Source organism: Anopheles ziemanni, chromosome 2 (assembly GCF_943734765.1).
Source record: "Anopheles ziemanni chromosome 2, idAnoZiCoDA_A2_x.2, whole genome shotgun sequence".
NCBI classification, from domain to species: Eukaryota; Metazoa; Arthropoda; class Insecta; order Diptera; family Culicidae; genus Anopheles; species Anopheles ziemanni.
The window spans coordinates 26,471,520-26,486,380 of record NC_080705.1 but is presented as its reverse complement, the minus strand read 5'-3'; the positions used below and the strand labels follow the sequence as shown (position 1 = coordinate 26,486,380).

General features: G+C 44.7%; 1 protein-coding gene across 2 annotated transcripts in view; it reads right to left on the bottom strand.

Moving 5' to 3' along the window:
- Positions 1-14,861, bottom strand: part of LOC131284959 (stathmin) — a 32,555-nt gene that overhangs the window by 15,055 nt on the left and 2,639 nt on the right. The window contains exons 1-2 of one of the 2 annotated variants that reach the window (XM_058313819.1): positions 10,747-10,822; positions 1,926-2,009 (exon numbers count right to left, since the gene is read on the bottom strand). The exons of the other annotated variant lie outside the window; for it this stretch is intronic. Of the exons in view, the coding sequence (XP_058169802.1) occupies positions 1,926-2,009; positions 10,747-10,822 (160 nt within the window). Of the gene's footprint in view, positions 1-1,925; positions 2,010-10,746; positions 10,823-14,861 lie in introns of those variants that run through there. 2 annotated transcript variants of the gene reach the window in all.

Here is a 14,861-nt window from a genome sequence, read left to right as displayed (position 1 = left end):
TGTATTGAAAAGATATTATTTTTTGTTGAAGAAGATCTATCTACAGAAAAACTAGATACGAAAAAACTTTCAATAGAATTGTAACAACTTGTTTTCAGCAAAAAGGGTCTACAATACTGCTACAATGGTTTGACACAAGCGTTATGTTATACACATGGAAATACGGCAACCTTTCTTGTTGCCTGAAAACTAGTTGATTGAATTATATCTAAGAGCAAACTTGGAAGTGTGTAAACTCGAATGACTAAGGACTAAGATTAGCCTGATGAGCATAAACCGATCGATAAATTGGCATCAAAACCTCCATCGATTCCGGTCGGGGCGATAAAAGCGGCAAAAACCCAGCGATATCGATTCCCATCAGATAAACGTCGCCGCGGCAAGGATACGTCAGGCGTAGCGAAACGTTGCCAGTTCGCCGATTGCGTGACCAGACGCGTTGGCTAGACGCTTCGAGGGAAATTCTATTCTTAGTTGGTGGTCCGGTGTCGTAGGTTGGTTCGTTCGCTAGTAGTTAGGCTAGCCAGAGAGCTTTGGCTCGTCGACAAATCGCGCGACTCGGCGACGACAATTCGGTGGAGACTATAAAGAGCACGGAAATATAGCATCAATTCGTGCAGGGCGATTTTGGAGAAGCATAAAATCTAAGTTATTTCTATGGAAGAAGTATCGAAAGAAACGTGTTTGATTTGTTTGCCAGTTCATATCGTTTTACAGTTAGCACGAAATTTCATGGGGCCAAAGGATACTAAGAAATTGTAAAATAAAGATGAACATTTATTTGAAATTGGATGTTTAAATATAAAAAAAGTATCAACGTTCCTAGTACCGTAGGATTTGTCTAATTTAAAAATAAAACATTCACTGTAATGATATCTTAACATTACCATTGGCTTGCATTATATTTTCTGTTCTAACAAAAAACAAATGTTTCATTACACTTGACTGAATGTATGTTATGCTGAGTAAAAACAAATCAAATTTACGCTGTTTTAAAAGATAATGATTTATCACTGCCATAACTACGCCTCCTACTACCAATATTTAATGTAAAATATTTACATGGGTGCTGTAATACATGTTCCCCGATGATCCTTGATAGAGAACACGATTATGCAACCATAGATCATACGGAATTAATCTACCAACATGTCATAGCACGGAGTTGCGCGAATCCTTTAATATCTATGCGTATTTTAATCGTTCCCTCCGTGGGGGGCCCTTTGAAAGGATTATTTCCTTACTTCAACAGAGTTTTCCTGGACTTCCTGGACAGTGTGAGATATCGCGCTTTACTTTCCGCCTGCATATGCCCTATCGAAACTCGCAGCTAGGTCCCATGCGATGCCCGAATAGGTGCAAATAGGAAGACCATATGAAAATTCAATTATGGCGTGAAATTAAATTTTCAGCCTCGACAAATCTAAGCCGCGCTCGTGCCCCGAGAAGGAAGGCGAAACCGGGAACGCCGTTCGATGGTGACAATAATTCGTTCGATGGCGAATCGTTTCGTTTCGGTAGAATGGGGAGTTATCTTCGTCCCGGGTTGCGAAGTAGCATGGCTCACTGAAAACCCACCACCACACACCAGCGGGACGAGAGATTTAGTGCTTTCGATTTGGAAAAGTTAATAATAACTCCGTTGGTATTCATTCTAACGGCCAGGCGTCAGCGTGGTGAAAGGAGATTTAGCTTCAAATAAGCGGAGATTTGATATCACCCGCAAAATAAAAGCCGGCGAGCAAAACTCGTTCATTGCCAGATGGAAAGATTTTGGATAAATAATCCCACGCAAACAGCTATACACCAGACCGATAACACAAATAAATAAACACAATATCTCCTTTGAAGTCCGCCAAATTCTGGAAGCAACATTGAAAGGTTTCTGCCAAAATATTCAAACAACAAGGATCCTTGATACTTACTTATGAATTTCACTTTCTTGGACGATTTTGGCTGTTTGGTCCGGGTTTTGGTTGGCTTTTTTGTGGGTGCAGATCGCCGATTGACTGCACATTGGGTTAGTTATTTGTTGCACAAAGACATTAAGAAATAGAAATCACCAATAGTTAGTAATTATTAGGTAAGGGTTATGATTACACTTTGTGAACAACCAGCAGGACAGCTTTCGTCTTGAGTAATTGTTTGGTATGTGTCCATCGAAGAACGACATAAAATAAAAAGAAATGAAATTGGTCCATAATATTTTAACATCCCGTTGGTTAATCTGTGTCGTCGCGATTGTCTGTGTCGGTAGTCATCATATCGTTCGGTATAGCATTCTTCTCGATTATTTACATCATAAAATAATTTCCCTTCCAAACGGAACAACATTCCCGTATACTTTTCTAAAGCTACAGGACGACCTTTGTCCGTTTCACTTTCATCCGTAAATATATTTCCATTAGATCCATTAGTGTGTGAACTCAGCCGGGGGAAATAATTGGCTTACTGTTTAACCAACCGGCCATCGTTTTGAGTTTCCAAGTCGCGACACGATACAGCCAGTCGTTGGTGCTGACCGTAAAGAGACACCTGAGATTTCTGGTTTCATTGTACCACAACCCAGTGAGATCCGTCTGGTACCGGGAGGTGCCGACTTGGCCCTTCGACAAACTCGTCGGGGCAGCTGCTTGCTTTCCTGCCGTCGCGCGTTGTCCTGAATTTATATTCCCCTACCGGCGATGAACGGATGCTGCATCGGACCGTTGGCGGAAATGAGGGCAGAGCAGGCAAGAGGAGCTAATTCGATTTGACCATCATTTCCCCTTTGTGACAATTCCCGAGAATAGTTCGTTCATTAATTTCATTTTCCCTCCGACGCCAGCAGCAGCGGCTACGGCAGCCGAGAGTTGCAAGCGCTGCTTCCCAACGGGAGAATCGCAAAAACCCATAACGGAAAGGATGATATTCCGTACGGTGTTGGTTCGCAGAATGAGTGCAGAATCGTGCACAGCCCGAATTTCCCATCCTACATCTGGCGAAACAACAGTCGGTGGATGTAGGAGGATCGAGGGGCGATAGTATTTCACCAATCCACGACGATGTGGGATACATTTTGGAGCGCTGATGACGCTGGTGATGGTGATGCAGATGCAGTTGAGGTGTCGAGCAACAGACTCCCTCTTCATCCGGTTCGACGCAAGAAGTGAGTACTGTTTCAGGAAATTTCGGGTGGATTATCGGAAGTCAGTCACGGTACACTGTTGGCTTTTCGATAAGGGAACGAAGTGACTCGTGATGCAAAAAGCGACCGCTTTTTAGTAGTATTCTCGCGTGAGACCAGAGATTGGAAAGTGAGCTCTTTTCCGAGAAAATATGGTCTTCTATGAAATGAATATTTTACCGTTTGATCTCTAACCAAATGATGCATTTCGAGAATCAATCTTATCGAGATTTTTGGCATAGTTTCGGCAAATCGGTTTTCGGAGATAAAATTTGCTCGAAACACTATACTAGCTAGGAGGAAGAAGCTCCGTTTGTTGTGTCCACTTTTTAGTTGGATTGGTGACAATCGACTTTCAAAACTATGCTGGTACATAGATAAATTGAGTATCTTTTGTTTATGTATTGTTATTACATTTCTTCGCATGTATATTTTCTGCCGTTCTTTTCATGTGTATTTCATTTCATAGTATTAAATGAAGATTTAAATCTGCATATCTGCAGTGGACCACAACATTTGCCAACGCCGCATGCTCTAGTGATTGCATCTCCAATCGAGGATGCGGTTGGCACAGAATTCACACCAAAATCTCTAAATCCACCAGAGGTTTAGGCTTTAGCCTGCAGCGTGTCCGGGTGTTACCAACCATCATCATCAAGCTTAATGATATACAGAGTAATTATAAACACTGGCCACTTTATATTTTTGGCATTCGAACTCGTTTCGAACCGTCATCGACCTCTGTACAGCCGTCGTGCCAAAACACGAAACGGGAAACGAACGAACGAACGAACGGAGCGCTCTCCTGATGAAAAATCCGATATCCACTGCGACAACATAATCGTTAAATCATTTTCCAACCGGGTGCGGGCAAAATTAGTCAAATTTATACGGATTTAACGTTTTATTTTCATTAAACAAATCCAAACCACCGATTCGCATTACAAAGGCTAATCAGCTGGCGCAGCCGGGAAAGATGGGGGTTAATGGAGGAGAGGAGACGAGGTTGAGCGAAAGACGAGCCATTTGCAGCCATAGAAAATCGATACATGGGAAACACAAAAAAATGCCCTTTTTTCGGTTCCTTCATCATCAGGCGGCTCCCTGTGTTTGCTTTTCACATTTATTTTTCCAACCGGTTGGGTCGGAAAAACGAAAACGGTTTGAGCTTCCCATCGTTGTGGCTCTTGCCTGCCCCCCTACTGTAGGGTTGATTCGCACACATCGGCAGAGAAAATAGGAAAATACACACATTGCGGCACCGAACCAACCACCAGGAGTCGGCCGTCCTCCGGGTTAGAGAGTGGCAAAAGCGTGCAGTGGAAGGATACATAAACGAGGCAAAGAAAATATTCACAATTTTCCTGCGAAGGCCACCACCATCACGAGCGCCGGGGGGCATGGGGGACGGGAGCACACTTTATTTTATTCGTTATGTTGTCTTAGCAAACATAATGGTTCGTGGAAGGAACGTGAGAAAAATTCGTCCTCGCCGTAGCATATGGAATGCCTTTACCTTCTGATGGTATTCCATAGAATTGTTTCTATACAAAACATTTCAATGAAGTTTTTGAACAACATGTTGCGAGAAGTGTATTAAAAATAAAATTAAATACAAAATCCCTTCTGTGTGGACGCCAAAATCCAGCAACCCGAAGGATTTCGCCCCGTTTAATGTGAAACCAATCTCGGGTGCCCTCTTTTGATACATCCAACCCCAATATGTATGTGGGGATTATCCGTGCGATCCTGCGGATTACAGGTGAAACCGTACACTGCGGATATTCTTACATACGTTCTACACAACCAGCCGTTGCGCGTTCCTCGATCCTCGATTCCTCCAACGCTCCGTCAAAGTCGTAATCGAGGGGAAAGATTACGGATTAGATTTAGAGGAAAAAATATCTGAGAAGCATCCTTGTATGATATGGCGTTTGTTTGGTTGAAATCCTTCCGAAAAGGTTACTTCCCTGGGTTTCCTAATTCGTCTGACATGGGTGTGAAAGGTTGAAAAGGTTTCAACTAGTAAACAACTTTAAAGTGTCAAATGTCAATTGACTGACTGACACAAACAATCGGATCAACTTAATACTTGTTTGTGCAATGTTGATACTGTGTTTTGAAAAGTTGTTTAAATAGTTGTTTAATTTATCTGAACCATTTTTTAACAGCTATCCTTAGTAAAGTAAAATCCAAACAAATTCGTTTACTTTGTAGGGAGAACTTGAAATCAAAAAGAACCACAAACGAATGCGCATACATTAAAAAAAAAAGGAAAATCTCGATGAAAATCCCTCAGTTCCGGTGTCGCCGCCATTGTCGGGTGGCCCGATGGCACCAGGGCACGATAAGGCCACTGTCACCAGCCCTTGATATCCGGTTTGGTGAGGGGCTGGAGGGAGTAAAATTATAGAGGCTCGTTAAAGGAGGAAGAGTGAGAGTTGGGGAGGAGTGCGTTGACCGGCGTCGACGACGCAGCAATCAGAGTCGCCCCCCTCGCTTACCTCGAGCTCTCCCTGGAAAGCCTTCGTTTTCCCTTCACTTTTTGGTTTTGTTTTTTCTCCAACACTTTTTCCAACCACGCATGGAGTTGGAGTGTTTTACATTGATTTTTCTTTAAACCAACACATTCCCGCCTACGATTTTCCAACGAAAGAAGGAAAAGAGACAAACTTTTCCATCGTTGTGCTCAGTGGCAATGTGGTTACGGGGAAACGATGGAAAACTTTCTTTTTTTTCTAATCTTATCCACCGGTATATTTGGGACTTAATGTAAGGCAAAGGATCGCGGAAAAGACTATCCTACAATACACACACCCACACACAGTTTTCCACGGATGTGTTCCGCGAAGGACCGACGTCTCCCTACCAGCGTTGTATCTTATTATTTTTTCGAAAAGTTTTATTTATATGACTCTTTAGACCGAGATTCATTCATATTGATTCATGACTCTTTCGAAATTCGTACATATTCATAAATTTAACTGATTCGTCAAACATTTATGAACCTCCTAAGAGATCTGTTGACCAGAAACAAATAAAACTAGAAACACTCCCTGCAACTCACCTTTATCGATATATGGCAATTCTCGGGTTTATGTTGAATCTTTATCGACCTTCAAAAGATTCACGAACATGGATTACCCAAATCTACTGCCCTTACAAGCACGCCGTACTTCACCCTACTTAAAATTGCATACAATTATTGTGCATTACAAACTGTGCCTAACAATTTTGTCGATTCCTTAAAGGAATATATATCGATTACTTCACATGACTTCTAACAGAGTCATAGAAAAAAATGTCAGCAAGCAAAAAGATGCAACAAAAAAAATCATAAACGTATGGATCCCAAGGGAAAAAATTTAAACATAATATGACGAACTAATGAATGTGATAGTTCTTTTAAACTTAATTAAAAAAACAGAAACCCAATTGTATTCTCGAAAAAAACAAGAAGACTCTGCAGTTGTTTTAGTTATCTACCCTTTTCTTCAATATACATTATTGAAACCAAAACAAAACAATCTTTTTTGCATAGGCATACATTTCATTAAGGCAAAGGACACACAAATCCATTAAGCAGAGAGTAGAATGGAACAGAAACCAACTCCAGAGAATGATCCGCCCCAAACAAGCAACTGTGGTTCGTACTTTTCCGTTATTCGCTTTTGGCCCCGCGGAGGGCTTCGGCGAGGCGGCTCCATCGCGTCTGCCTCCCAAAGGGGTTTTCGTTTGGGCTCCACGCCACGGTGCGATGAGTCACACACATATACACAGCCTGATGGCGCCCCGGTCGGTCGTCGGCATTTTCCGTCCCGTGTTTCCTGATGAGTGGCGCCCGATTTTACACCCTCTCCGCAGACACACGACCCCTTTCTCCCGGTTTCGGGGTGGCTTCAGGCTCTAATCAACTCCACCACTTGTTAGGCGCCACAGCTCACCTCGGGCTTCCCCGTTCCCCCTTGGCTCTAAATGCTCCTCAGAGCGCTGACTAATTTTCCCCGTGCAGCAGCAGAAGCCAGCCAGTGTGGAGTCGCTTCCCCTGCAGGTAACTACTTTGCCACGCATTGTGAGGTGAAAATACACACCAAGCCGAGCGGGGTGGTTTGTGTTGCAGCGGGGGGTGGGATGGAACGGAAAAGAACTGCATTGCCAAGGAAGTGCATTCCAGTCCGTTCCTCTTTCTGCGGGTGCGGAGGGAAAACGTTGAAACAAATGGAGGTGGTGGTTATTTAATGTTCGTGCAACATGAACTCCACCAGAAACCCTCCACACACTTCACAATGACGGATATGATGACGGCGAGGACGACGACGACGACAGACATTATACGGTGCGCAAACTGCACGTAGGAAACGCAAGGTACATACACATACGTACTGCGACAAATGCACTCTGAGTTGCAAAAATCCTTATTAAAACATTCAACCATTTCCTGCCACCATAACCCACCGGCAACCCGCAGCGAATCAGGCCTTGGGAATCAGCGTCCTTTACGTCATGGTCCTTCCCTTCTGTGGAAACTCAAAAGAGTGGCAAAGCACACACATTCAAATGGGAACACACGTATCTTGTTCTCGGCTTTTCCATTTGTCTGCCAGCATTAAAAAGGATGAGCAAAAGGAGGAGGATACACAGTCATTCATTTCGGGGCGTTCAACACCACCGTTGCATCCGTTTCCCCGACGAAACGCTAATTAACTGGTGATATTTCGTGCATCGTGCATATTGTTTTTAGTGCCGCATTAAAAACAGACGAAGATTGCGCGAGTTGCTGCATCTCAAAGCGAAAACTAGTCGTTATCAAGCACACAGAAAACGAACGTCCACCGAGCAACCATCACACCTGGGCTTAATCGGGGATTCTCAGAAAGATATAGCGAGAAACATTTTTAAAAAATCAACGAATAAAACGAAACATCCGTGGGATGGAGGGTAGGTTTACCCCGAAAAGCTTAAAACTGTTTTCCATAGCCTGAAACACACATACACACCACCAACCGGTGTTTTAACACGCTGTAGATTCGTCCTACCACCGGATCGATTTGGCAATGGGCCAGGTCGAGTCGAGGGGGGGGCCAATTTAAAAAAGAAAAACAGCGTAAAAAAACCGACCTGGGGAAAAGCGCAGCATCGGGAAAAACTGGGCGCACCGTCATTTCGACTTCGCTGCGGAATTCGTACGGTGCTCGTCCTCCGTGCTTCTTTGGGGACGGACGTGATGGATGTGGATCCATAAAGCAGAAGGCAGCCTTTGAAATGGCCGATGACTCACCGGCAGTTCGCGGTACACATACACAAAGACAGACACACACGCACTGCTTGGGGTACCAAAGTCGAACATCATCCCGTGTCTTGTGCGGTGCTGCTGCTGGATCTTTTTCTGCTTCGCCGCAATGTACTACAGGATATATCTCTTGCCAAAGGTTATGTAAACCCTTGTACAACACCGTTGTCAGATCAACTGAGAATGATGTGCTCTCTGTTAAACCGTATTTATGTAAGACATAAACCAAAAACCGAAATAAAATGGAATCCTTGCTTGGATTTCTTGCAAAGTCCAGCTTCGTTCAGACTATAAAACACATTCTATGCCTCTGCAATATTTTCATTTAATTTCACTTCATAATTATGCACCTGGTATAAATAATCCTGACAACTTAGAAATGACTTGCGAATGCTTATCGTTGTTTAGTTTTGTTCTAAAATACTAAAATAGCAGGATGAAACAAAACGATAACAGGGAATAGAAATAACATAAGATGAGCCAAAAAACTAGGTGAGCAAAGTTCTAGCGTTGGGATCAGAAAGAAACACTTTATAAAAGACGAACGATTTTTGTCGATCCTTTCAAACACTGTTACGATGTATATTGTTTTTTAAAACAAGTCAAAATTTTTGCAAAGCCTTATAGAAGAGGTCGGCGAGAGGGCAAGGCAATACGCCTTTCCGTCTCGCTCGCCACCATCAGCTGATGTACGTGGCCGGCATCGTTGAGTGGCTCCCTTTTGCAGGGTGGTCGGTTTCCGGTGGAGCCTAAATTGAAGGTGACTTTCCCGAGGCGCTTTTCCCGTGGCATGAGCGAGACAGCGATCCACATCTGCTACACCTTTGTTCCAGCCGTTTCTCTAACGATCAGCCTGCCTGCTGATGGAATGCGAATGGGAAAAGGCCAAGTCTGGTGGTAAATGATGCATCAAAAGTTCACATAAAGCATGAAACTTCAGTATCGCATATACGTGGTGTTCATTGGTTGCTCCATTTTTATTGAACAGACCACTCTATCAAAATGGACCCAAGTGGAAAACGGAAGCGGGGTCCGGATGTATGAAATACGACCATTAAATCGAAACCGGCTGGCGTTAGGATCCAGAGAAAGCCTACCAGAAGTAACGTGCGGATAAAACACGGTCGCTAAATGGACGAAAAAGAAAATGCCTGGAGTTGAAATTCAAGACAAAGAGAGACCAAAAAATCGAAACCATCGTGTGGCGATGCGAAAACTCCACAAGAAGCTTCTCATGATTCGGCCCCCTCGGAAAACGTCACGAGACGCAGTCGATATGCGATAAACCAGCTACGACGACCAACCCGACGACGACGACGACGACCGATGGCGACGTCTGGTTGTGCCCCGGGGTGAGTCATCCACACTATCGCCGACCTCCACCCAGAGACTTCATCATGGGGGCTGGCGTGTCTTATTTATTTTGCACACAAAGTTACATAATCCTCCAGCCCTGGCCACGGACACCCTCCTTCTTTCTTATTCGTGGATTCGTATCCTATTTCTTTTGGGGTGGCGCTGTTTTCTGGCAGTACCAGTTCCTTCGATCCATATTCTGCCTACAACTCCTGCGAAACACCTGTGCCCACGGACTGGAGGAAGAAAAAAAGGGCCGAGTGCGTGCCTTTGCTAGCAAGTTATGGCTTTTCGCAGACGTTGGGGGGGATGGTATTACTTATTCATTGCCACCGGTGACCACCACTGGGGGCGGCTTTGGATATCTGAGATACAGTGGTACACAAACTCGATCTCAAAACCCTGTGAGGAAATGAAGAAACACGCGTCTGGCATATTAAAGGCGAGGATGTTTTCCAAGGCACTGAGAGGAAAACCTCGTTACTAATATAATCAATTCCGTTGCTTGCTCGTTCGTTCATTGAATGGAAGTTAAGTCGCGAAATCTGGAACCTGAGACGTCTGTGACTATGTCCACCGCGGTAGTTCATGGTATGGTAGGGTCGTTCTAAATGTAAAACGTCTAGTTTTCGGTTATAAAATATTTTCGTCTGATGTCCTGTGACGTACCAAACATATTACTGAAGAAAAGCTGGTTCAACTGCTGGATGATCCATGGAGTTCGTATGAGAGCCCAACGAGGCTTCGTGCCAGACATTCGCTCACGTCACGCAGTGGGGGCCAATTAGCTGTTCCAACGACCCAGATGACGTCTGGAAGATCGAACGACTTGTTGGCATCCAGCCTCGCTTGGCTTCGAGTGTCGTCGAGTTGCCTGCGGAGCTCTCATACGCAACCCGCTCTCCTCCTTCGAGTTCGAATCCTTCGCTCTTACCTGCCGGCAGCACCGGAGCCCGGCACGTATGGCAGAAGCACTGCATCACGGAGTCGCGCACTAATCCAATCAGCATTTTGCCGGCTGTAGATTGCTCTCACAACTCCAACGGAAAACCGGACGAGACGAAATCCTCAACGCACGCGGGTAGGAGGAAGAATACGGCTGGCACAATGCCGGGGATTGGAGGAGGGGTGGTGATGGTCACGTTGCGATATGCTATGTGATGATGATGATGATGATGGTGTACTCTATTGGGATTGCAGTTTCCTTCTGCACTAAAGAGGTTGCACAGCCAGTCGTAGGCCCGTTAGTAACTCTAGGAGATTATTGATGTCGATTTCCGAAGCTGAGGACGGACGTTGTGGTCTTCAGGAGCTTCGTAGAAGTAGTTGGTAATAAAGTTTCGACCGACCGGAACCTTGAAACCTACTATAGCTGGATTTGAGATAATCCTCCGTGTTCTGGACCACAGGAATAGAGCGGTTTCCTTTTGATAACACTTTTGAAAAGTCACCTGTGTTCACTAGGAAAAATGAAATCATTCACAACACTCCTAAACAACGATGAACGCACACATTTTCCCGAGCTTATATCCTTTTCTAGCCTGTAAGCCTCGCTCTCAAAAGCTTCCTATTGTTCTAGCAGTCTAAGTGTGACTCAACCTGCTCGATCGATCGTACCCAATGCGACTGGCTGGTTTTCCACCGTACGGAAAATTGCATTCGCACAAGCAGACTCTTCTTCCCTTCCCACCACATACACACAGCCACACGTACACTCACATGCAAACAGGACACGACGGTGAATCCCTCCGACACACCACACAACAACAACAACCGATTGAATGGCACACGAAAGGAAAACTCGAGCAATTTTTTCCCCCTTCGATCGTGTCCCGTCGGTCGGAAAAGTCATCGCTTCCTGGCGGTTCCCCTCCGAAACGCCAATGTCTCCCCCCCCAAACCAAAATTCCCTGCGGGTATTATTTTTTTGTTGTTGTAAAGTGTGATTCATCTCTCTCGCTCTTTTCCTGGCCGGTTTTTCCGACCACTTCAACGTTCAACCGCGCGCACACACACACACATACATACACACGCTTCGCAAGGAAGTGGAGGTGTTTGACGTTTGGCCCGGTACGTGGAGTGCAATGGGGACGGAGAGCAACGGAAAGCGAAAGGATAACCCGTCGGGGCTCGTCGGGACCAACTGACAGCATGAAATACAAGCACAACGCGACCGAACGCACACCAACACATGCAAAGATGGTCAAGTCAGGGCGGGGCATTCATCGTCGAAATAGAAGAAAAAAAAACTGGATGTCAAATGTGAGTGTGGAAAACGTTCAACGCGAATGCGGAAAACTGTATCCAGTGCGATGCCGTGCGAAGTAGAGAGTGAGTTCCGGGGGGAATTGAAGTTGCCAAAAGGTTGTTCAGAGACAGAAAAGAGACAGAGCTTACATCCCGTACAACAGTGCAAGTAAAATTGCATCGTCGGAGTGGGAATGGTAAGGCGAGAGAAGACAATGTGATGGAGAGGAAACACGTCATTTAAATGTGCTGAATATCCTTGCGATTAATCTGGGATACTTTCAATCCATAGTTCCTTCGCAAAACACTTTTCAATCCATTGGTACGATTTCAGGGACCAGATAGTTTTCTGACTTTGAGGAGTGAACACTTTCCTTCGGTATTGACTACCGCGAAAACGCATATGCTTTTCTACCCAGACTACGTCCAGCAGCTTTTTCCACTATACACACAGACTGCACGTACTAGTTAAGTGTCAAAATTAATCTCTTCCTCTAGTCTCGTAAACCTCGAAAAACTCCGCTCCTCTTCCTACCTCTTCTTCTCACGCTTACTACACTTTCTCTGTGCACGGAAAACTTCACGAAAACCCGAGTAATCTGCTGTACATGCGCGTGTCACCACCAAACGGTTCGACTTCTGAAACAGGACTGTGCCAGCCGGAAAGGATAACGCTGGAATCTGACGTTCGTTCGCTGGCGCTCGGCAAACTGACAGCAATTTTCCTTTCGCTGTTCGGGGGGACTCGGAAAAGTGGAAAAGTGTTCACCAATACTACTTTGACTAGCAGAGCTCATGGTGTCTCTGTTCAACGCTTTGCCCAAGCCAATACAACACACATATATACCACGGTCGAGCGATGGAAAATCGATCGATATCCTGTAGGACCAGCGTGTGTCCGCATACCGAGAGACAGGTGCTTGGTTTGGTGTTGGTATCGCATACGGTCGCCGATAGGAAACACACCGTATTTTACCAATTTCTGCGCAGGACGAGCTTTACCCACCACCACCGACCGGTTCGCCGGCAAGGAAAAGCTTTTTGTCGGCGTTTTGCTTTCCGCGAGCAAAACCCACTATGAAGACGTGCACAGAGATTGAGAAGTCGTAAACAACCGAAAAAAAGGTGCTTCATAAGCGGCCGGTATTTTGTGGTAGCCCTCCCGGTAAAGACCGGAAACCAGACGTGATTCGGAGAGAGCAAAAAAAAAACTATCCTTCCCACCATCCGTACTCCGTCGCCGCCGGTTGACTTCCGGTGGGACAGGTTCATGGGTGGCGTATTGAATTGGCTGCTTGTTGATATGGGGCCTACATATTTTCATCAGATGATAGAGTGTCACCGATTGACTTGTATTGGAACATGAACGAGGGTTCAATAAGCGCTGATGATTAAGTGCGAACTGTGCGAAAAGACAAAGAGCACTCTACATATTCACGCATGCCCGAAATACGTAGTTCCACCACTCGAAGTTCTGCAATTTAAAGGAGTTATACATCCTTTCGACACTAGACGGATTAATCAATATTATTTGTTTCAGCAGCAACAGCTACAAGATAGGATAAAATAAATCTCTTAGATATTATCTAATGTCGAGTCATTGTAGCAGCGATTTGATATCCTCAATCTTTCTAGAACTTCAGCTCCCCGGAAAGAGTTAGTAATAAGTTAGTTGATTTATTAGAAACGTTCATCTCTGCAGTAGAATCATTCGTTTTGATTCTTCATTCCCTCCTCTTTTGTCATCACGGGTCACGGGTGTTTCGAAGCATTAGCTAAAAATAAATAACATGGTGCATGGCAAATCGAAGCCTCCTAAATTGCATTCAATAAAGCACATTTTTCCAGAGATGGGAAAAGAAAATCAATCCACTTTGTCGCAAAATCGATACCGGACATGCACCAACCATTGTGTAAAAGGGTTCACAAAGAAATAAGGACCCAGTCCGGTGTCAGAGCGTTGCGTGTGGGAAAGCATCGATAACAGCACAACGTCGCCACACTGTCAGCAACCCACAATTATTAACGACTCCTTGCAATCCATCCCTTTCCTTTGCTGCTTTAGCCGTTTCTCTCCGATAAAACCACGCAATGCACGTGCGGGAAGAAGGCACTGCTTGTGCCGGACCGAAGGACGAACTGCACGTTTAACAACAGCAACAAACAATCATAAATGTATCAGTACCCGATGACAAATAGGAAATAAATTTCCGAAGCCGTACAATGTAGCACAGTCTCTGGCAACGAAGAAGAATGTGGTTTGGAGCCATATTGAACCCCAGCAGAAGTTCGTCGGGAAGTTGCCCTGGTGGATGTGAAACGCATCAACAGGCTGGACCGTGTTTGTTTTCCGAAGGAGAACGATCAGTTTGCGTTGTTAAAGGAACAGTTTCGCCCTCACGAGATAAATCACGACCCACAAGCGATTTTAAGAGTATATACATAAGTGCAGCCTATGAAGCTAGGCTATATACTTTACCGTATGAAGTGATGAGCATTTTAAAACTCAACGTATACACAAGTTATTCATGTTCACTGGGTTTGTCGGGAGTTTCGTAGATGAAAAGTAAAAATACAAGGCAATTTTTTTAGTATGAAATTTAAAACACATTCCTTTCCGAGTTTCTCGGTTGTCTTTCAACGGTGCATCATATTGTGTTAACCGACTTGGTACTTTTCATCACTTTCCACACAGTGAAGTAAAAAAAGAAAACCAACGAAGTTCTCTGGTCCACCCTTGTTGAGGCGGTATGCTCCACCACCGAGAGCCTTGTGCGCTGTCATTCTTAGGCCACGAATCCC